The sequence below is a fragment of the Polypterus senegalus genome, chromosome 2 (genome assembly GCF_016835505.1).
Source record: "Polypterus senegalus isolate Bchr_013 chromosome 2, ASM1683550v1, whole genome shotgun sequence".
Classification (NCBI taxonomy): Eukaryota; Metazoa; Chordata; class Cladistia; order Polypteriformes; family Polypteridae; genus Polypterus; species Polypterus senegalus.
Window position 1 is genome coordinate 127,788,282 of NC_053155.1, and position 24,148 is coordinate 127,812,429.

The 24,148-nt window shown below is 35.0% G+C and overlaps 1 protein-coding gene across 3 annotated transcripts in view; it reads left to right on the plus strand.

Moving 5' to 3' along the window:
- cxadr (CXADR Ig-like cell adhesion molecule) overlaps window positions 1–24,148 on the plus strand; it is a 121,193-nt gene that overhangs the window by 37,222 nt on the left and 59,823 nt on the right. For 2 of the 3 annotated variants that reach the window (XR_005632593.1, XM_039744559.1), the window contains exons 2-7: window positions 5,305–5,468; window positions 9,134–9,338; window positions 10,773–10,928; window positions 11,304–11,420; window positions 15,722–15,860; window positions 16,124–16,319. Coding sequence is in view for 2 of the 3 variants with exons in the window: in XM_039744559.1 (XP_039600493.1) it covers window positions 5,305–5,468; window positions 9,134–9,338; window positions 10,773–10,928; window positions 11,304–11,420; window positions 15,722–15,860; window positions 16,124–16,319 (977 nt within the window). In the remaining variant the exon portion in view is untranslated. Of the gene's footprint in view, window positions 1–5,304; window positions 5,469–9,133; window positions 9,339–10,772; window positions 10,929–11,303; window positions 11,421–15,721; window positions 15,861–16,123; window positions 18,168–24,148 lie in introns of those variants that run through there. The other variant, XM_039744558.1, reaches the window with a different exon arrangement.

Here is a 24,148-nt window from a genome sequence, read left to right on the forward strand (position 1 = left end):
TTGGAGGTTCTGCAGTGTTGGGGAGATATACTATGTTATCTCTAATATCATTAATTTTTTGATTGAAAAATACAGCAATGTTCTCACAGGTTTCACTGTGTTACCTGGGTTTAACAGACGATCAATTGTAGAAAAAATTCAATTGTACAATAAATTCTGAGACATCTAATCAAGTTCCACTAATATATGTGCATGCCTTCTATATGCTGAGGACAAGACCCCAAATCAAGCGGCTGCTTGGGTATTATCCAAAGCCAGCTGGTGGTTTACACAATTACACTTGACCATTGTCTGTCAGTTCCGCCTTTGAGCAGCTTTGAAACTCCCTTTACTTTCCCATTCATAACAGTTGCTCTATCAGGTCCTAGGTGAGCCAGATTAGAAGTTATTAAACCTGCACTGTCAAGGGACCCAGTTAGTGTATTAATTATAGTTTTTGCTTTGCCATCAGTCATGGTGTTGGTGGTGTTTCTCTATTTTTTTTTTAAGTAATAATTGGATGTGAATGACATTTCAGCTGGTACTTAAATTTTGGCAGTACAAAGCACCAGAAGGTGGGGTGCCAAGCCGGGGAGAGAGTTGCTTCTAAACTTGTGCGGGATGGTGACTGTGTAGCTGCTTGGTACCTGAAAAAAGTGCACTGCCACACAGCTTAGCCAGAATATAAATTGAAGGTTGCTACACAACTAACCCTAACCTCACAACCTGTTTAGCTGACTAGTATATGTAACCTACACAGCCAGCTGTTTTAAAAGTGAAATATCTATAGTTTCAAATTGTATTCAGAATTTACATTTTTCAGTACTGTAGATCTTATTTCTAATGCTAAAATATCAAGCAATTTTTATATAATTCATTCTGAGGTATGAAGTGCATTTTTTCCAAAAGGTAAGATTAGGGATGCATCAATACCATTTTTCTCAGACCAAGTATAGGGTACAATGCATAGAAAAAATTACACCATTTTTAAAATGGCTCAGATTTCACAGTAAAATATAAAAAATCATGTACAATTAATGTATGTAAACCAAACCAACATTGTTTCAAGTCATTCAACATGGGAAGTAAAAGTACAATACAGTGTTCACAGGAATTTGGCTAAACGTAACAAGAACCCTTCTCTTACTTGTATCCCATTGTTTTATGATAGCTAGCCTAGTGACATATAGGTATACAGGTCAAAGGTAATTAGGGAACATTTGATACTGAAAAACATTTTATGTACTGTAAGTAATGGAAGTGATTATTCCAGAATGCTACTTATTTTAAGAAATTTTGGCAACTAAGGATTTTTTTTAGATAGCCATCCTTGAGAAGTAATTCATAATAAATTCTTCATATTTTACATGTGTGTTTGTATGTATGTGTCTATATTCAAAGTAACATAGTTAGATGTCTTCTGATCTACATTGCTTTCCTTAAGTTTGAATACATTTTGAGTTTAATCTGTGACTGTGCAGGAGAGGGCAAAAACAAATCTAACATAATTAAGTAGTGGTCAGAAAACTTCATTTAATGGAGTAATGTTTAAATTTTGAATATTGCATCTGTAAGTAGTAATTAGATATAATGTATGATTATGAAAATGATTTGGGCAATTGACAAACTGGCAAAACGCTTTTGTGCTTAACATGTAAGTAAACATTTGCTAAAAGTGTCAGTTACCACATCTGTTTGAATATTAAAATCTCATTATCACTACATGATTATACTTTAGTGTCAAATTAAATAAAACACTGACAAATTAACAATGAATATGACCCTGGTGATCTGACAACAAATATAACAATTGTGCTGGAATCTGAGTGCCTCAAAGGATATGAGTACACCTAAAGTTTTAAAACAATGTTCAATTCATCACTCAGAATTATTCCAAGGCCGCCTCCTCAACCAGTACCTCTTAACTTGTGAAGGAATGTAAAACCATTTGGTGCACCTTCAGACAAAGCAATAGTTTGTTTTATCAAGCCAGGTCTCAGTAAGAAGACACATTGCAGATTTTGCACTTAATATCTTTTATAATGTCTATATTCTACAAATTGACTGTGGATGTTTTTAAAAAATAACATTTTCAATTCAGCATTTTTCTTGTGCTCAGTTTTGGTATATTGTGGCTACTTTTATTGTGATTATGTCATTCTTTACAGAATTTGCATTTTAGTAGAGTGTACATTAAATCCCATTTCTTCAGATGAATGTCCTTTTCAGTACTATAACAAGCTCAGTATTTGAATGTTGCCTAGCTACAGATTTTTTTTCTTTGTGCAGAGAGGTTTATAATATACTTGGGGGAGAACTGAGTGACACAAGATTGTTATCTGAAGAGAAATCTGTCTGACTAGGCCATTTTGTTTGTTGTAGTATTTTTGTTTACAGGGTCATCTGGTTACCTCATAGACAGCTTGTAAATTTTGTACTGTGTAACATATTTTATGTTGTGTCACTTTGTGCTTAGTGATTCTATCCATCTTATGTGTGACCTTAGACCTTTCACAGAAAAACCTTCATGATTTTGTGATAATACTGTTCCATGGTGCTAAAAAGTAAAGATGGAGTCGGCATGGGAGCACACTTTCACAAATATAAAATTGGAAGGAAAAATTGCATTAAATCTGTGTCTGCTCATAAACTGATAAAATGACTTCTGAAATTGAATGTAGCTCATGGTGTTGGAAATTGATAAAGCCGACAGTGCGATATTGTTCTCTGAACTGCTATCATTACATCATTGGGGCAAGGTGAACCTGTATTTCTTTCTGCAAAATTATGTAGCCATGCCCCTGCAAGTTCGTGGAAGGCAATGCATTTCCCTCCCAATTTAGAGTTGTCTAATTCTTGTATGAATAACGTGTGTTAGTTAACAGTATGTTTGCAAAAACAATACAGGACCATTGGCGTTCACACCAGTAGATTAGGGGACAGTTTCACAAAATGTAAGGTTGTTGAACAGTCATATATTATAAGAACAAATACTGTAACATAGCTGTGTGTGTATGTGTCAGCATGCAATGCACATGCATATAGTCAATGTATAAGTTCTTTGCACTATGTACACATGACGATAAACTTTATATCAGCCAGAAGGTGATAGTTTGATGCCCGTTTTAAAATTCAAATCTTGTTTAGGATATTGCCTGGACTATATGCAACTGAGCAGAAGTTTTTCAAAACTGATTTTTACGTGAGTGGGGCTGTTTTAGGAATCACGTTTTTGAATAACTTTATTATGTTGGTTTATATTTGTTGTGGTACTTGTATAAATTTAAGAATGTTACTCTTTTCTGTTGTTTTGATCTTAGTTGATTATTCATTGCTATTAAGCAATAATTCAACTCAACTGCAATACTAAAATAGCAGGTTTCAAATGGCAGCAGTGAGGTCTTTGTGAGAGATTGAAGTATTGCATTTGTACACCTAAACACAGATAAATTAAGGAGAGATGTTTGTAGGATCCTGCACTTTTATTATCCTTACAATCATTGTATGCATGTATTAGCCACCTAAAAATCTGTTCTAAAGTGAAGCTTTTATTATTATTATTTTTTTTTTAAACTTAAAAAAAAATATGTTGCCTGTTTTTGCTGCTTATAATGGAGTAAAAGGTACCAGAGTTCATAGGTCAATGGTAAGTTTTAGGGCTTTTTCAAATATGTCCTCTTTGAAGTAGTGAAAGTTTTGATGTAAGATAATATCCCTTCCATGTTTAAAAATACTAACTAAAAAATATTTTATCATGGATTCTTGCAACTATTTTTCTTGAGGCAAGAATACATTTCCTGTTTGTTTTGTCTGCAAACAGCCTTGGGTGAAGTTATGACAACACTAACAAGCCCCCAGTGCCAAACTGTAGTCATCATATAATCCTTCTTTTGCTTCTGCAATTGTATTTTTTCAGCAGGTATGTTTTTGCAATGGCTTGTAATAACAGAGAGATGCATGCCCACATCGTATGGTTTTTGTTCTACTAATGGGTACTTACTTTTTCCCCATTATGTTCAGTGTTGCAAGTTTAGCCTACATGAGCGAGATTCATACCAACTGGCAGCATATTGAAAGGAGCACACAAGAATTAAATCATACTTTCTATAAATAACAGTTATCAGAGGTGAACTTACAATAATTTTCAATAACAATATGTGAAATAAGCCAGGCCACCTGCACAGTGTGCTCATGGTGTGTTCAGAGCTTGAACGCACTGTTCACAGTGCCTCTTTTTAAGTTTATGACGTTTTAAGGACCATGATGAGCTCTTTCAGTGCACATGGCTGACCTGCTCCTGCGGAGACTCCTCTGCCTGGATATTCTTTCACAGGTCAAGTTTCTAAACAAAGTTATCAAAAAATATGAAAAATGCAAAGCTGTGAATGTTGTCTTATGTGATTTTGGCTGGTCCCAGTCTATTAATGACCACTTTGAAAAACCAGGAGGTTTACTTATATGTGTTATTATTATGTCTCGTGCTGTACATTATTTTTGTCCTCTCCCAATAATTATTGAGTTGCCTTCATATTAACTTGCATCCCCAGTGCATTACCCATTCATATTTGAGAAAAATAATGCAGACAAATACCCATTATTGACAAGGTTGTTTAAAATTTGAGTTCAGGCTACCGAGTACATAACTATATTGTATTGTGGTACTGCTCATCTCACCTAAGACCTGGCAATGAACAGCCTTAGTGCATAAGCGAGCAACAGCTGAAGAAGCCAGAAAGTCCTTTTAGAGTGCCACGTCAACAGCAGTCGCCCTAAAGTGGCTAATTTCACTCCTGCTTCTCTCATTACGCTATTCATTCTCAGTGAAGCACATGAGTGCATTATTAATCCGGTGGCAACAGGGAATATCATTGCAAAATAATGATGTATGCTTCTGTATAGACAGCAGTTCACATTTGGGCATCAACATTCAATGTCAATACCGTGCTTGGTGATGGCTTTCCAAAATAACATGTTTTGCTTTGTGTGTGTGTTTTTTTTTTTCCTTCCTAAAATGACATGGATATGCTGTTTTACAATATGTGTATAATCTCGACACAAATCAATATGAAAAATGGATGTACTCGGTAAGTTCACCCCTATTATAAAATGCAAGAGAGTTTTTTAAAAACTTATAAAATATGCTTCTCTTGAGAATGCAATTTTATGTGGCGAACTAATCCTTTTAAGCTACGCTTATCTAGCCTCGTGTTTAGCAGTGCACCTCCTTTCCTGGATGATTTTCACCCAACTCACACACTCCCCCAAACAACTATCGTAGCTGGCTATATCACACAATTAACAGTAATTTTGTTTTTTTTTCCTCAGTTTATGGACTGACAATGGAATCAACAGATACAATTTCTCTTGAGAAAGTCAGTGGTGAAACTGCTCTAATGGATTGCAAATTTAAAACTACATCAGACGACATAGGACAATTAGGCATAGAGTGGGTACTTCTGCCACCTGATGTTCAAAGTAAAGATACAATGGTAAGTCACCCTTCCATCCATCCAGCGACTTTCATAGTGCTTTCTTATGGACAAAACAATGCTGATACTCAACTCTCATTGCCATGTGGCCCTTTATATGATGTGTATTTTGGTTGACTTCAGCTATTCCTGTAGGAAGCTAAATTGTGGTGGTTTTTGGATATGATGTTAAACACAGTAAGCATTAATAATGTAACCTCCAAACTTACCCTATTGATAACAGGATAGCAATATGGCAAAATTATTTACTCTCTTAAAATTGCACAAATATTTCAGAACAACCTGTGGTGAGCTCTTTTGACAGTAATGGATTTGTTGACCTCCCGTAACAGAAGTGATGTATAAATAAAATTATTACTTTAAATTTTCTACAGTTTCTGTAGCTTGACATTTGCTGTATAAAAGTGAGCATGATCTTTTCCCTTACTTAATGTCGAACAAATTTTTTGTTTCCTTGACATTTAATTCCAGATCATTAAGGCTTCAATGTCTGATCAATTCTTTAACCTCATTTTGTTATGCCAGCTTTTACAGAATCTACATGTGAAATGCAGTCATTTTTGTGCATTGAACAAAAACAAATAGAGGAGCCAGGATTGGTTGGGGATGAGATTTGTAGAGTATTAATGCAGATAAGTAGTTTGACATTTTTTAGAAAGTCAAGACAGTATCTGTCCCAGGATGTGAGTAGAATAATACATGAGGAGTGCCATTTGGTCAAAAATCGCAGAGCAATTGGGTTGTATATGCTGGAGACAGTTTTGCCCAAATGCTTATTAAGTCCACCACCACGTTTTTCCTTTGGCACACTAAACTGTTGCTGTAATCCATTTTGATTTTCAACATGAAGATTGACTGAGTTTGCATAAACATTGATTTAAAACTAGTCTGGATATTTACAGCCCCCAACCCATTAAAGCACAATTCTGTAAAAAAAATTTTTTTTTTGTCACATGAGTGAAAAACTGAAATTGTGCTATAATGTGAACATAATCTTAGACAAACTTTAGTAAATAAAGAGGGTGTGGATATACAAGCTCACAAAAGTAACATTTTCTTATCTTTAACTTTGTAGGCTGCTGTAAAATGAAATTATGTCTCCCACGTGACCCCAAATATGCCAACATTTTATGTGTTCATTGTTCCTGACAGAGTCCTAAAGTTAGATTTTTACAGTAATAAGTCTTTTCGGTCTTCATTTCATTTCATGTCATTAAATTGTAAAAGTATTAAATTAAATTAAAACTAAACTGTTTACATTTTTACAAACTATAAATGTACTGAAATTCATAGAAATAAGGATAGGCATTTTGTCTATACTTGACAAAGACTTTGTTCAGTAGTTTCCTGACCAGGGACGAGTGACTGGTGTGCTGTAACGCAAAGGGAGGCTCTCCAGTAATTGGCTTAATCCATGTTATCCAACTATTTTTGAATAAGGTTCATGTGTTTTTGAAAGAGGTTCATAAATTGAAAGTCCACATTAAATAATTTTCACCTTCTCATTGTGTGATTCAGACATAGTGATAGATTACATTTTATTAAATAATTTTCACCTTCTCTTAGTGTGATTCAGACATAGTGATAGATTACATTTTTTATATTGAAAAATAAACATGCTTGCTGCACTAAACCAAATAATACAATTTATTTGTAACATAACTATAATAGAAGATTGACATACAAAGTGAGGATAGACAGAGGGCAGTAACAAAAAACGTTGAACATAAATTTGCTCTAACTTATTTTGATTTTCTATCCCTGAGAAAAAGGCACATAACTTATGAATTCTGATGTTTCAATAAATGTGGTGAAGATGGATAACTTTTTTAGCTAGTTATATAATTTCAGGTGTCTGCACCATGATGTTGACATTGATGTGCTCACGCCTAGTCTGCACCGGTGTGGCTTAAGCACTCAACACAGGGAATGAGATGCTGCTCTGAATTTTCCTTCTGAATTATGAAATTATTACAGTGATAGCAATAAACAAAATGCATTAGCTGGCTTTATTCCAAGAACTAAGTTAAACTCAATAGTTCTTGGAATCAAAGTAGGTGTACTTATGATTTGGATATTGTTGAATCCAGGGTTATGGTGATACTTTGTTCTTTCTTCTGGGTCGGCTTTCTCAAGCACAGGAAGGATTTTAAGTGCACTTTTCTTTGTTCTTTTTTACTTTGGTTGCACCTTTTAATTGTGAGTGATACTATAGTTTTCTCTCATTTGTCAGCATAGAATTCATGTCTGCTCGGGTAGTCTGTGATCAGTTGACTGTCATCTTCAGTAAGACAAATGGATGACTTCTGTCTCTTTTGCTCATGCATATTGCTTTACATTAACAAAATTTGGACTTGTGGCATCCTTATCTAACTTTGTCACAGACTGTCTTCCACTCTTACAGTCCAGCACCATGTTGTCCTTTGGAGTAAAAGGGATTGCTCCTGCCTTTGTTGGGACCACACCCTGAGGTGGCCAGGTAGAGGGCACTAAGCATATTGTAGAGTGCCCTGATGTAGTGCTTGTAATGAGATATAAAGTAAGGTGTGGACATTCTGCCATTGGTTTCTTGGGCACACATAAGTCTAACCTTTTGGTTGAGAATTGGTGCAATGTTTTGTTCGTCAAAGTCATCAGTCATTGAGTTATGGCTCTTTGTTCACTGACCAAATGTTTAAGTGGTGTGTTATGTAGACATCCCTCAATGTCATTTGTGCCTGTGATTGATCAGTTTTGTCAGATCACACCCAGAATCTACATTCCAAAGAGGCCCTGTAGGGAGAGCATTGACACTTTAACTGAAGTTAAGAGGATCTGGCAGCTGTCTCTTAAGCAAAAGACTAGAGTGCTAAAAGTAATTGGGTAATGCCAGTCTGTCCTACACAAGTATTAAAGAAAGTTATTGCATTCTAATGTAAAAGTAGCTTATTAAATTGTGATGCTTAGTTTTTAAGTGCGGTATAGAACAGAACTGTTTACTTGCTTACTTTGCTTGTATAGCTGCTTTGGTCATATCTTTTTGATAGCTACCGGAGCCAGTCAATGCTGCCAAACCCTACAGTCCACTTCAAGAAAATGCAGTAAACTTGATTCTGATATGTTGGCAAGTCTGTAGTTGGGTTGTGCAGTATACCGAAAACACCATATTTTATCATGGTACGAGACTAGCATTTCAGGATTTTTGATACTGGAAATAAATGTCAGTTTTTCTCTCAAAAAACAGTATATACTATATATTGACACTGTACTTTTTATTATTTAGTAAATATGTGAAAATGCTGTGAAATCATTTAGATTCCACATATTGCCTAACGGGACTTTGACATGCTATAATAATGTGTAATATGTTCTGATATTTGGTGTATTTAGACATCTGATACCTACCAGGTCCTCAAGATTCTGGATATTGCAGCTTTTTAGTGTGTTACAGTAGGTATTATGTTTAAGCATACATTGGAAATCACATTTTTGTAACTAAGGCCATAGATTTTACTTTATGTTTATCTATCACTTCCTTAAAGTTTAACCATTGTACTGTACTACATCAAGCCATGTAACTGGTTTTCATAACCTGTTTACATATTCTTACATATAAACATTCTTTACCTTTTAATGCATTGATTTAAATGTCTTTTTTTAATATAACATATTTTTCTATTTTGTAGCTGCTTATGTACTCTGCGGGCATGGTTTATGACCAGTACTATGGCCCAGTAATAGGTCGCATTCACTTGAGCTCCCAAGATCCAGCAAGTGGCGATGCTTCAGTAGAATTAACCAATTTGAAACCTACAGACTCTGGGACTTATCAATGCAGAGTAAAGAAGATTCCAGGAAATGGAAACAGAAAAATTACCTTGAATGTGATAGGTAACTAAAGCTGGATGACTAAATAATATTGATATCATGACTGCAAGAAGAAATGAAGAAATTGCATACATATTACTTTTAATTAAAATGAGTTTGTAGACTCAGATAGATGGGCAGTTGTTGAATTTAAATAATTTTTACCTTTCCATGAATTCAACTTTCATTTTGCAGAAGACAGTGGAGTGCCATTTGTAGAGTTTAATTATATGTGCAAGAAACTTTCAGATAAACAGAACAATTTTGAGAAATAGCAGGAAGTATATTAAGGGTTTTACAGTGTAGCATTTAAACACGCTAAAATGGGAGAGGATCTTAGTGGAAGTGTTAATGTCTTAAAACCATTGATGTGGAGAGTTTTCATTATCTTTTAAATGACCTTTCTGTTTCTGTATAACATGGGCATTCAGATCTTTGTTTATTTGTTCTTTTAATGTTATTTATTGTTCCTAAAACCTGAGGAACAACTTCCTTATTGGTAGTAATCGAGGGTGGTGACCTTCTTTCAGAATCTAATTTCATAGCTTTTCTTAAGGCCAACATGGCAAATAATGAAACCTAAAATTTCTCTACTGACTTCTGCTGGAGCTGGCCACTTTTATTAAAATGAGCACTTCTTGCATGAGACCTATATATTATTTAGCTTATTTGTCAAAGTAATTCTGTAGCAAAAATAAATTTGGCTGAAATCACCCCAGTTCTCGCCCTGGGAAGTAGACAGTTTAATATTCCTGTAAAATAGACTTTGTCATCCACACATGACCATGATGTGGTCATTTTTCGTTAAATACCTGCTGTGGACTTCATTTGTGAAATGGGCTAATATATAAAGTTTGACATAAGTGTTGCAGCCCAATTCCTTCCTTTGTGTTTTTAGAAAGAGGCAGTGGTCCTTCTTGGAAGCGAGTGAAATTTAGGTTAGCATTAAGCTCAACTTAACCCTGCTGCACTGTACACTCAATTTTATGAGGCATTTGGGTCCAAGATATTGGATCATGTCTTAATAAGTCTGTGCTATTCTGAGCCAATCCATTCTATGTAAAAAAAAAACAAGTACACATGGGAGAAATTCAAATACTTTTAAAATTTATTATCAAAAAAGCTTTCTCTCCAGTGATACAAGCAAAGGTTTCTGTTCAAACAGTGAGTCCCATTATGGTTTGCCTCTTTCCTTTCAAAAGGAGGATATGGACAATGTTTTTATAACTCACCAAATGCTACCTGACATGAAATTTTTAAGGCACAACATATAAGCAATTCAGTGTTTTTTAAGCTCTTCTGTGTGCTTAGATTTTTAACTATTAAAAATTGTGTTTAAAATGTTTTTTTTTCTTTTCATTGTACTTTAAATGATGCAATTAATTTTTTTCTGTCACTTTTGTTCTATTGAAATTCACCTTTATAATGTATTATTTGTTTACTTTTATAATCTATTAGTAAAGCCATCGACCCCAAGATGCTACATTGAGGGAACACCAGAGAACACTCGGGATATTACTCTTAAATGCTTATCAAGTGAAGGTACAACACCAATGTCATATTTGTGGTCAAAAATTACTGACACAAAAACTCTGCCTCAGAATGCTGTTTTGGGTAAGTTCTGACATTAGTAATCATTACACTGTACATGTTATCTATTAATTGTCATTCTTTATTAAGATATAAATAGATACAGTAGAATATGTAACAGATTTTTATTATAGAAATCAGATATTGTGTCGTATGTATAGTATGTATGTTTCATTTTCTTCAGCAATACCTGGTGCGAGCCAAGGCTACCAGAATTGGCACTAGCTTTCCTTTACCCTAAATTTGAATAAGCAAATTGATATAGTAGATAGATTGATATTAGTTTAAATTTTATTTTTAGTTTATGATTTGATGAAGTATTGAAATGTAGTAGTAATGCAGTAGTGTAAAATATTAAAATAATCAACTGTGCTATCTTTTTTTTTTCTTCATGCAAAGAAAATGGAGCTTTAATTGTGAAAAATTTAACAGATGGTAATTCTGGAACTTACCAGTGTGTGGTAACAAATAGAGCGGGCACAGACCAGTGTATTGTGAACTTATCTGTAGTTCCACGTAAGTATGCAAATACTCTTTTTACATCAAATGAATCTTTTTACTCCACTTGGTTATCTCTAGTTTTGTGTAATTCCTCCTGTGTTTTTTTTTTCTATTTTTATATACAAAAATGGTCAGATTTATTTATACCCCTTCATAGCTTTTATCTTAAGTAATGTCCTTGTGTCCAAGAAATTTGCTTTTAAATATTTAGATATGGGACAGCATGTTGGCAAAATAATTGTTGCTTGACTGGATTTAGATTCACTTAGATTTGGCACTTTTTTCTCATGGTACTTCGATATTCTGCCTATATAGAAGAAATTCAAGTTGTGTTGATTTGACAGCTCCAAATTTAACTGGGTATATACAACTTTGGGTGAGCATTCTCTACCAGGGCTTTACATTCTGTGCTTCTCTTCAAATTAACAGTTTCACCTGTACAGTGTGTGCAGTGCACTATCCCCATTTGCATCTTGGCAATCATTAATTTCCTTTAGTTTTTCTCTGTTAGACTGCCATCAGTATCAAAGCAAATTAGGCTATTAATGACTAGAGTCTTTTGAGGTAAGTAATCCGTATAAACTAGACCCTTGACATCATCAAATATCATACATATAATAGCAATGGCATTGGTTTGAAAGTTCAAGTCATTTTGACTTTGAGCAATTACCTTGTTTTCATTATATTCATTGTTTGGATTCTGGGTCATAGTGATGTATCCAAGTTTATCCCCAGTTATGAGACAGTAATTAAATTTCTCTCATTAACTTGAGAGAACCCTTTGCATGCAGAGATTGTTCATTTCAGGTATTTTGGCACACACTTAAACCCTGCTCATGTTCAATTGTTCATGAAGAATAATTTGATTTTACAAATAATGAATACCTACAGCATTTGTTATACTCTTTGATATATATATATATTTTTTGTTAATATTCACCACATTTTTCCTGTTTGATCTTTCTGTTACAACAGAATTATGTAGCCCAAATTTTCTCTGTAGCATATGCAGGGGACTTGTCCTTGTACATATTGATTAGATGAAATTCATTCTTTGTACATGTCTAGTTCTTAAGTGAAATTCAGAATTTAGCAAATCATTAATGGCACAACACTTGATTGTGTGTGTGTGGTTTTTTTTTGGTTTACTTGGTTTTGACACATATGCTTAATGTTTATATGTATGTAACTTATATACACTACTGAACAAAAAATAGGCCACCCAAGAAAAAAAATAGCTATATGGGCAGTAAATACTCATTTGTTGGTTGAAATACTGAAATAAACACAAAAACCAATGGAAAAAAACTAACAAACAAACAAGAATGTCTTGCTTTTGCCACCAAACTTTAGGCTTGAAATATATAAATACAAAAAATACTTCTTAATTCTTAAGACGCAGCTAAACTTTGTTTTTGATTTATGTGACAAAACTGGTGATTTGAGATTCATCAAATTTTTTGTTGTTTCATAATGGTCCAAGAGTGATACTTAATTTCATCTGCTTGTAAGCATTATTTAAAAAGACAATGGAAATCTGTCTTATACCATGTACATTTCTTAGTAAAGGCAAAGTTTGATAGGGGAGCCTTATGGATAGCGAAATTAGCTAATGCACCAGTATCCTTTTGCTACTTTATCTGACTAATTACAAGCTTACAGTGTGGTATCTGGCATAACCAGGAAAAGAATTAAGTTTTAAAAGCACAAATTAATTTAGCTTACAAGTTATCTTAAATGACTTTTTATATGATATCAAGCTGGAGAATATTGCATCAGTGTACGTGTGCAACATATTTGGCCAGGTTCTTATGCCGTTCATAGTTTTTTTCCTTGTTATGTATTGTGGTTAAGATGATAATATTAAAATGAGGTTTGGTGTTTCTTGTATGTATGATGTTAAATGTTTGCTGTCAATTATCTTCAAACTTCATAAATCTTTATTTTTTTTTTATTTCAAAATGTCAAAAAGTTAAGTCATTTATATTTTAAGTAGTGAGGTTTTAACATTGAAAATGCAACATCTGAAATGCAAGACAAATATCTACAACAAGCCGGCTGGTTTTAAACATCAGTAAGACTATTTTCTTAGTGTAAATTTTTTTTTATAAGAACTGAAATTTAATTGCTATAAAAGCTCAATTGATTTAAATGTTCATTTATTAAGTGGGTAAAAGCTCCTTTTTCCTGGTTTAAAATATATAACTGATTTGGTATTTGTGGCCTCTACAGCTTCACACTCAATAAACATTACTTGTAATTTTTGCAAGACACTAAAACAAACCCTTTTCCGGTAATTTAATGGTTGTTAATGAACTGGGCATTGTTGTTTACATAGCAGTTAATTTAAAGTTGTTATTGATTTACCTAGACAGAGTTCAAACAGATCAAGGGTCACTGCCTTCAGCGTCTAGCTGTAGTGTTTGGCTTTGAAACAAAGATTCTGTGCTTTTTCTAGAATTTTCTTTTTTTATAGAGTACATTACAACTGAATATCCCTTCCAGAAAAATCTTTCTACAAACAAGGAGAGAAAGTGGAAATGGATTGCTGCCATTTTAGTATACCCCTTTCCCAAAGACTGTAGAAAATGCATTAAACCCTTCCTGACTAAGCAGAGCACCCTCAGCCTTACATTTTATTTTGCATACTTGTGTCAACAACATGTACTTGGTTAATGGGATAGCATTACTTTTGGTGACCTGCAGACTAATTTCTGAGCTGTGGTTGACTTATCAAACATACAATACGTTAAAATGATATGAACAAGATCTTAAGAATCGTTAGCTGCTTCTTCCTTTCCTTGTACTGTTATACATATGCATCCGGAAAGTATTCACAGCCTTTTGTTATGTTACAGCCTTATTCCAAAATGGATTAAATTCATTTTTTTCCTCAGAATTCTACACACAACACCCCATAATGACAACGTGAAAAAAGGTTTACTTTAGGTTTTTGCAAATTTATTAAAAATAAAAAAACTGAGAAAGCACATGTACATAAGTATTCACAGCCTTTGCTCAATACTTTGTCAGTGCACCTTTGGCAGCAATTACAGCCTCAAGTCTTTTTGAATATGTTGCCACAAGCTTGGCACACCTATCCTTGGCCAGTTTTGCCCATTCCTCTTTGCAGCACCTCTCAAGCTCCATCAGGTTGGATGAGAAGCGTCAGTGCACAGCCATTTTAAGATCTCTCCAGAGATGTTCAATCGGATTCAAGTCTGGGCTCTGGCTGGGTCACTCAAGGACATTCATAGAGTTGTCCTGAAGCCACTCCTTTGATATCTTGGCTTGTGTGCTTAGGGTCGTTGTCCTGCTGAAAGATAATCCGTCGCCGCAGTCTGAGGTCAAGAGCACTCTGGAGCAGGTTTTCATCCAGGATCTCTGTACATTGCTGCAGTCATCTTTCCCTTTATCCTGACTAGTCTCCCAGTTCCTGCTGCTGAAAAACATCCTCACAGCATGATGCTGCCACCACCATGCTTCACTGTAGGGATGGTATTTGGCTGGGTGATGAGCGGTGCCTGGTTTCCTCCAAACGTGACGCCTGGCATTCACACCAAAGAGTTCAATCTTTGTCTCATCAGACCAGAGAATTTTATTTCTCATGGTCTGAGAGTCCTTCAGGTGCCTTTTGGCAAACTCCAGGTGGGCTGCCATGTGCCTTTTACTAAGGAGTGGCTTCCGTCTGGCCACTCAACGTTTTTCATGTTGTCATTAATGGGGGGGTGTTGGTAGAATTCTGAGGAAAAAAATTAATTTAATCCATTTTGGAATAAGGCTGTAAGATAACAAAATCTGGAAAAAGTGATGTGCTGTATATATGCGTTTCGTGTGTAATGAATTTAAGACACTCTATGTTCTAGTTTGGCTCTGCTTTGCAACCCCAACACAAACAAGATAATTTAACTTAAATATAGGTGTTATTATGCACTTTAATATCAAATCAGCATAAACATTTTTTACAACGCAAATCTATTTTCTTCTCCTTCTTTTATACCATTTCAGCCTGTAAAAGGTCAATTACTAGTTTAACAGAGCAGTTATATTATCAAAGTAGTGTATTATATAAACACACTGATGTTTTATAGGAAAAATGAATGTTATTTAATTAGGTGTTCTTTAGTTTATCCCTGCCAGTACTAGTCTTGTCTTGGTTTATTATGCATTAATTTGTACTTCACTTCGAGTTTGCTGATAAGTCATGATTAACCATATGTCTCTTGTTCACAGATGGCAAGGTTTTCAATATATCTAAAGTCTATACTATGCAGATTTAATAATGTCTTACGCAATGCTTGTTCTTTTCATTTCAGCAAAAAACACCTCTGGTGTAATAGCTGGTGCAATTATTGGGACTCTTCTGGCTTTACTTGCCCTTGCAATAATCCTCATTTGCTGGTACAGAACACGTAACAAAAAAAAATATGAGAAGGAAATTTCTCATGAAATCAAGTAAGCAATTTTTCCCTCCGTTTTTTCTAAAATAAAACATACTTAATATACTGTGTATGTATATAGATAGATATGTATGTATGTGTATATATAGACAGATATATAGATGTGTGTGTATGTATGTATGTATATAGATGGATAGATAGATATAATTTTTTTTTTTTTAAAGATAATGCTGTAATTGTAAGTGACCCTTATAGAAATCTTGGTTTAGTTATAGTGATTTATTCAAATTAACCAAGTTTTTTTTTTTCTGTTTATAGAGAAGATGTTCCACCTCCAAAGAGCCGTGCATCAACTGCCCGGAGCTTTGCTAGTGTTGGCAGTAATCGCTCATCCTTGGGTTCCATGTCACCATCCAACCTACATGAATATTCTCTCAAGCCTCACTATGACAAAATTCCTTCTGAAGAATATGAGCGCCCTCCAAGTCAAGCTCCAAATCTTCCATCGGCCAAGGTAGCAGGTCCCAACCTTAGCAGAATGGGTGCAGTTCCAGTGATGATTCCAGCACAAAGCAGGGATGGGTCCATAGTTTAGAACATTTTGAAAAATGGTATGACTGAGTTTGAAAAATTCAGTGTTGAAGAAAAAAAAAATGAAGTGTTATTAAGTGGGTTTGCACTTTTTCAGACTATTGTTATTCAATCAACATGTAATTTGCGCAAGTGTGATTTGAATTTTTTTTATTTAAAACAAAGCAATCGTTTAAACAAATACCTCCACTTAAGCCTGTGTGAGCTGATTAGAAAGGTGAAAAAGTATAAAGTGTAAAAATGTAATATTTAGTGAATGGAATATTTGCTGTGTAGTGTTGCCTGAACTGTTTTTTATTAAATTGCAAGTAGACAGCATGCTTTTTTTAGTAATTGTCATATTTACTTTTTGTTTGTTTTCTTTTTTTTAAATATGAAAAGAGTTGATCTCTTCTGAAGATGTATATCTTTTGTACCCTGAATTTTTGTAATTAGACCATTTTGATGTTTGACACAGCAACTTAATACCAGTTTTTTTTCTTGGGTGTGATCAAAGTTGAGTTTAAATTTTGACACTCTGAAATTACACTAGAAAGCTAAGCTTCTAGTACAGATTACTTTAAATTTATACATTTAAACTTTCTGAAGTGTAGTATTCAATTAGTAGAAATCTGGTACATATTGACTACCAGCAGTGACATTAGTCTGACTTATTTGCAAATTCATGTTATTGATTTGCATTCTATTTTATTCCGTGCTGTCATTTTGTGATGCAGTGCGTAAAGGAAATGTGTGCCTTCACACATTCTTGACACTTAACTGTTGAGAACTCTGATAAGTTTGTGAGGTGTGCCTATATTGTCTGCTTTCCAAGAAGGCCAGGAAGAAGAAATTAGATCTAAATTATCAATCTCAAAGCATTTGCCATTGCTGAAATTGCTGCTTTTTTTCCTTTGGGTGTTCTGCTACCTTGGGAACCTTTTTGCTTTCTCTTTTTTAATTTGATGTTAGAGCTTGACAGTGCATGAACTCCAATTTTGAAAAAATTTTAAAAGGTCTACAGCTAACACTTGCATTGTTGGTAAAAGTGAATCGGTTTAGGTATTTTAAATCGGACTTAGTATTTAAAACATGTATCCTTACATAAAGCTGTCAAACTCTGATCTTGCAGTGATTAACAGCTTTTCTTATTTTACTGAAAGATTAAAATACATTTTTATTTGTTTGCCTTTGCTGAGAATCTTTTAGTGACAGAGCAATCTGTCCATGATGATTTTCATGCAAGTGTAGATAAATAGGAGATGTACATTAGAATGGGTACATGACCAGTTAGCAATAATAATTTTATATTTATGTTCTCTCTCTTTTGAAACAGCACTGTACAGTACTGATATCAATAAGATTTTTTTAAATCTTCAGCAAAATGTGCATTTAGCACAATTTGTAGTTATATGAATAGATCATTGGTCAAAGCTTTGTTTTATGGGGCTTTGATTTATATGGCATTGATTATATTTGACTTTTTAATATACTATATATTTATAAGTATCATTACTGTGCAATTCTGTTCCTGTTCCCAGTTTTCTGAAATGTGCCGAAGTGGAATGCACAATTCTTTTTGATTGTGAATGACGTATAGTAGAGATTGAAATGCTAAATTTGTAAAATTCAGTTGGTTCAGTTACATAGTGTCATTTTATTGACCGTGATATAGATGTAGCATTTTCTGTGAACTGTTTTGATAATTGTAAGAACATTAGTGCCCGCGTACACCAGTAGTTTTGTTTGCCTTTTTCTTGTACCCTTAAATAAACATTTCCAGAAAACTTGATTTGTGTTTGCTTTTTTGATTTATTTTACCCCTTTTTGTCCCTCTGTTTTGTGTTTCTCTTCTATTTTTCAAAAACTAATTACCCTTTCAGAGTTAGTTTTCTACTAAAATTAAATCTTTATGCTGAACTCTAATTGCTTTTCAGCAGTGTCATTATTTGCCTAAATTGTTTACTTGTTTCTAACACTGGCTAAAATCATTTTTTCCCAGAATGTAGCTAGGGTTTATATATATTATTTTTATTAATAGTTTATTACATAGAGAATTCACAGAAATTCACTTCTTTTTGTTGCTTTTTTGTGGCTGCACCTGTCCTGCATTCCAAAATGGTGGGGAGATGGTTGTCAGTCAAACAGCGGGTGCGATGTGTTCACCTTTTCATAATTGCATAATTAGATCTGGACCACCCTGTATATATAACTGAATTTTTAAGCCTTAATTTAATATGACTTTACCCTCGGGAGACCCATCCCAACCGAAACCAGGGAATGATTGGCTGTTTACAATGTGGTTTGTTTGGAAACCATAACTCTCTTCCCACCCAATTGTTTATATCATATCTTTCTATTAAGACACATTTAATTCAGGAAAAGAGTGCATGATATTCAAGAATGATGTGCACATTTTAGGCTTCTACTAGAAGGCAGCAATGTAAGTAGAGACATCAGAACTGAGCAAGGTGTAAAGAAAACATTTTATACTTTTTTCCAAATGTGGCCATGTGCTTGTTAATACATTTGTACTAGTTTTGTTCCTTCACACACAAGTTTTATCTTGAGGTATTTTGGTTAAGGTACAATATCAATTTTGTTCTGTTATTTTTAAAGAAGAGGTGATTGTACTTGTTGTAGTTACACTTGTCATATTTTTTATGTATCATTGTTTTACCATTGTGAACAGAATATACGATATAATATATAAATAATGACAACATTTCAGTAGAGCGCTCCTATAGAATTCCATACCAAGATGATTTTGCAAGTGTCTCATGGAGGAGTAGGACAAAGGTCTGTTTGAATGACTGTCTGTACAGGAAATATATTCTAGAGTAAATTCTAAGCTAAAAAAAATAAAGTTGCAATTATTTTTGTCTGTTGAGCTATAATTGTACCGGATGTGAATATATAAATGAGGTATGAGTTGAGGGGCAGGTAGTGAAGACGGTTCTAATCAAAATGAGAGATATAGTAGGCTAGGTCAAATCAAAAATATCAATTTCAATAGTAGATGTTGTAGATAAGAGTAGTAAGATATTCAGTATCTAGATATTTGAGAGATTTTAACTTCTGATTTTTTTTTGTCCTTGAGTTGGTGTTGTTGAATCCTTGTTACAGTAGTAGTAGTAGTAGTAGTAGTATTGTGGGTATGATCAAGTAGTGAAGTGTGCCCTAAAGAGCTAAGAGAGGAACAGAGACATTGTAACCCCATTCCAATTGCCCTTCTCTTTGTTTATGTTGCCTATATAACCACACTTATCTGGTCACTTACAGTACTATAAAAACTTTAGGCCAGCTAAGAAAATATGTGCAATTTTTTTCTTGGCAGTGAGTGTTTGTTTTTGGGCAAACAGTATTTTAGAGTGGACAGTAATGACTAGTTGGTAAATAATTAATCTATCAATTTTTTTATGTCTAATTTGTCCAAATTATTCAAACAGGCATTTGGATGTGTACTGTATTTGAATATCTATTGAATAATTAGATATGAAGAATTTGAAAAAAGCAGGATATGTAAAACCACAACTGAAATAAGTCCCAAAAGACCATCATGATTATGTTATTGCCATAATCACATTTAAACTTTTCTTAATTTATATAAATGGTGACGAGCATGGCTGAAAACACGTACATAAAACCATTCATTAATTTTAAATTCTTAATCTTCCGAGTTTTAGGCATAGCAAAGGTGCCGTGCTATATGAATGAAATGCAGTAGTAGTAATATGTTTATCAGGGTTTTTTCATTTTTTCAAAAGCAACCAGTTAGACACTTTAATTAGTAGGCTGCCACATAATTCTGTGCGCATTAGTGATATATCAAAAATCCTGTGAAAATGATTCTATGGAACACACAAATGAATTGGAACATTTGCTAAGAAAATAAGTAAATAAAAAATAATTCTGAACTAGGATGCAAAGAGAACAAAAAGTGGGGGTTTTGCGGAGGCTCACATTTGCAATTCACTTCACAAGTGTCATTTAGGATAACTCTCATGTTGCACTTTCAGGGCCTCCCTCTTTGGCAACGTGAGGGAAGCTAGGTGCTCATCGGGCCATTCGCACCAACTTGAGAATGTGAATACATCCCAGAAACATTCTACGTTGTAGTTAGGACATGCCTATAGATAGTTTTTTAATGTTAAAACCAGGATTTTGTTGAGCTGTATTGTATGCACATTTACAGTAGAATTTATTTAAAAAAAAAAAGCCAACTTCCCAGCAGCAGCTCCCTTGGGGGCCGGTGAACAGCCATGTGTTGCAATGCCACAAATTCTGTTTTAAGTTTGGATCAACCGTATCCACTTCACTGGATTAAATACAATGTGTATCAAATTAGGAGCATTGTTTGTGGAATGGCTAGGTGCCTCTGAGAGATTTAGGAGCAAACCTGTGCTGATGCGCGCATATATCACAACATAAACAACATGTTTTGGAAAAACAATAGAAATGTAATGTTAACTTATCAATGTGTATTTATTCTAATGACATTTAATGTTTTAATGAGCAGATAAACACTTTCTCAGGTAACTAGTTTTAAAAAAAGTTTCTTGGATGGCCCAGGATTTTTTCACAGTACTGTCACAAGGATTTCAAGAAAGTAATAGATGTCAAAATCACTTGTAATATTTGTTGTTCGTATTAATGTTGCATATTTATTTTTTTGCTGTCTAATGTTGTGTATGGGAAGCTTAGTGTAATTCTGGTGTCATTTGTGCCTCTGAAATCTGCTGATAAGGTATGTATTTGTTATATCCTCCAAAATATCATTGTTTTAATTAAAACTTTGAGTGTTTAAAATGTATACTGTTAAAAGAATAAAATCTAAAATGCAAACCCACTTCAATTAGTTTAGGCAGATTGCAGCACTCTGACACTGGTCTTGAGAGATGGTCCCACAGAGCAACTGTTACAAGGACTAATAAGTGTTCGTTTTGAGAGTAAACTGTTGTCAGGAAATCTGGCCATTGTCTATTAGGCAAAGTAGATATGGTTTTATACCCTTGCGCTCAGCAAAGAATGTTATCAGAAATGAAAAAAATTGAATTAAATAAGGTTTCCTTCTACAGAAGGTTGAAAACTTCGTATCTGAAACAAAGCCAATTTTAAAACGAAAGAAGTTGGTGAAGGGCTGTGTCAGCATGTATTTGCAAGGGGAAAAAAAAGTAAAGGTTATTCCCACGTTGAAAAGAAAAGAAGTTGACAAACATAGCATGAGGTTATGTAACTGAAGTATTGTGTCTCTTACCTTTTCTTTTTAGTGGGAAAATTAAAAATGACAAGCCCTAATAAGGGCGAAACATGTGTCATGTACTATTTGTATGATTTGGAAGATACTGTATCACATACCTATGATCAGCTTCTCGCAACCGAGAGGACGTGGCAGATGTTTGCCAACTGGCCGACCAACCTCAAGCGTTACCTGGTTGGTGACCAAATAATAATCAGATTGAGATTCAGACTTAAAAAAGAATGTAATACTCCAGTCTTCTCCCTGCCAAATAAGAGAACCAACCACCGTGGGGCAGTATCAGAGGCTTTGTCTCGGGTCCTAAAGTCCAAATGCAAAAAGTGTGTGCCCATTATGAGCCCCAATAAGGGTGATCTACAGGGTGGGCCATTTATATGGATACACCTTAATAAAATGGGAATGGTTGGTGATATTAACTTCCTGTTTGTGGCACATTAGTATATGTGAGGGGGGAAACTTTTCAAGATGGGTGGTGACCATGGTGGCCATTTGGAAGTCGGCCATTTTGGATCCAACTTTGTTTTTTCAATAGGAAGAGGGTCATGTGACACATCAAACTTATTGGGAATTTCACAAGAAAAACAATGGTGTTTGGTTTTAACGTAACTTTATTCTTTCATGAGTTATTTACAAATTTCTGACCACTTATAAAATGTGTTCAATGTGCTACCCATTGTGTTGGATTGTCAATGCAACCCTCTTCTCCCACTCTTCACACACTGGGGGCCATTCAACTGGCCCACGACGACCAATCCACTTTCCAGGAAACTGTTCATCTAGGAATGCTTGGACCTGACACCCATAATGTGGTGGTGCACCATCTTGCTGGAAAAACTCGGGGAACGTGCCAGATTCAGTGCATAAAGAGGGAAACACATCGTCATGTAGCAATTTCGCATATCCAGTGGCCTTGAGGTTTCCATTGATGAAGAATGGCCCCACTATCTTTGTACCCCATATACCACACCATACCATCAATTTTTTTGTTCCAACAGTCTTGGAGGGATCTATCCAAATGTGGGTTAGTGTCAGACCAATAGCGGTGGTTTTGTTTGTTAACTTCACCATTCACATAAAAGTTTGCCTCATCACTGAACAAAATCTTCTGCGTAAACTGAGGGTCCTGTTCCAATTTTTGTTTTTCCCATTCTGCAAATTCAGTGCACCGATCTGGGTAATCCTCGTTGAGATGCTGCAGTAGCTGGAGTTTGTAAGGGTGCCATTTGTGAGTAGCTAATATCTGCCGAAGGGATGTTCGACTAATGCCACTCTCCAGTGACATGCGGCGAGTGCTACACTATGGGCTCTTGCTGAATGAAGCTAGGACAGCCACTGATGTTTTTTCATTAGTGACAGTTTTCATGCGTCCACATTTTGGCAAATCCAACACTGAACCAGTTTCACGAAACTTAGCAAGCAGTTTGCTAACTGTAGCATGGAGGATGGGTGGTCTCGTAGGGTGTCTTGCATTGAAATCTGCTGCAATGACCCGGTTACTGCGTTCACCAGACATCAACACAATTTCTATCCGCTCCTCACTGTAAACAAAGAGAAACTTGTAAATAACTCATGAAAGAATAAAGGTACATTAAAACCAAGCACACCATTGTTTTTCTTGTGAAATTCCCAATAAGTTTGATGTGTCACATGACCCTCTTCCTATTGAAAAAACAAAGTTGGATCCAAAATGGCCGACTTCCAAATGGCCAACATGGTCACCACCCATCTTGAAAAGTTTCCCCCCTCACATATACTAATGTGCCACAAACAGGAAGTTAATATCACCAACCATTCCCATTTTATTAAGGTGTATTCATATAAATGGCCCACCCTGTATATCTATATACAGTGATCCCTTGGTATATCGCCCTTCGACTTTCATGGCTTCACTCCATCGCAGATTTTATATGTAAGCATATCTAAATATATATCACGGATTTTTTGCTGGTTCGCGGATTTTTGCGGACAATGGGTCTTTTAATTTATGGTACATGCTTCCTCAGTTGGTTTGCCCAGTTGATTTCATACAAGGGACGCTATTGGCAGATGGCTGAGAAGCTACCCAATCAGAGCACGTATTATGTATTAAATAAAACTCCTCAATGATATACGATATGCTTCCTGCGCATACTTAAAAGCTCTAACAGCACCTATTGATTTTTCATTGTTTGCTTTTCTCTCTCTGTCACTCTGTCTCTCTCTCTCTCTGACATTCTCTGCTCCTGACGGGTTGGGGGTGAGCAGAGGGGCTGTTTGCACACTGGCCTAGAGGATACAGACGCTCCTTTAAAAAATGCTGAAAGACTACCTTCACATTGCTCCCTTTATTGCGGCTGCTTTGTCAGGCGGTGCTTCGCATACTTAAAAGCCCAAACAGCCCTTTTGATTTTGACTGTTTTTTCTCTCTCTGTCTGTCTCTCTCTCTCTCTCTCTCTGACATTCTCTGCTCCTGAGGTGCACTCCTTTAAACAGGAAGATATGTTTGCATTCTTTTAATTGTGAGACAGAACTGT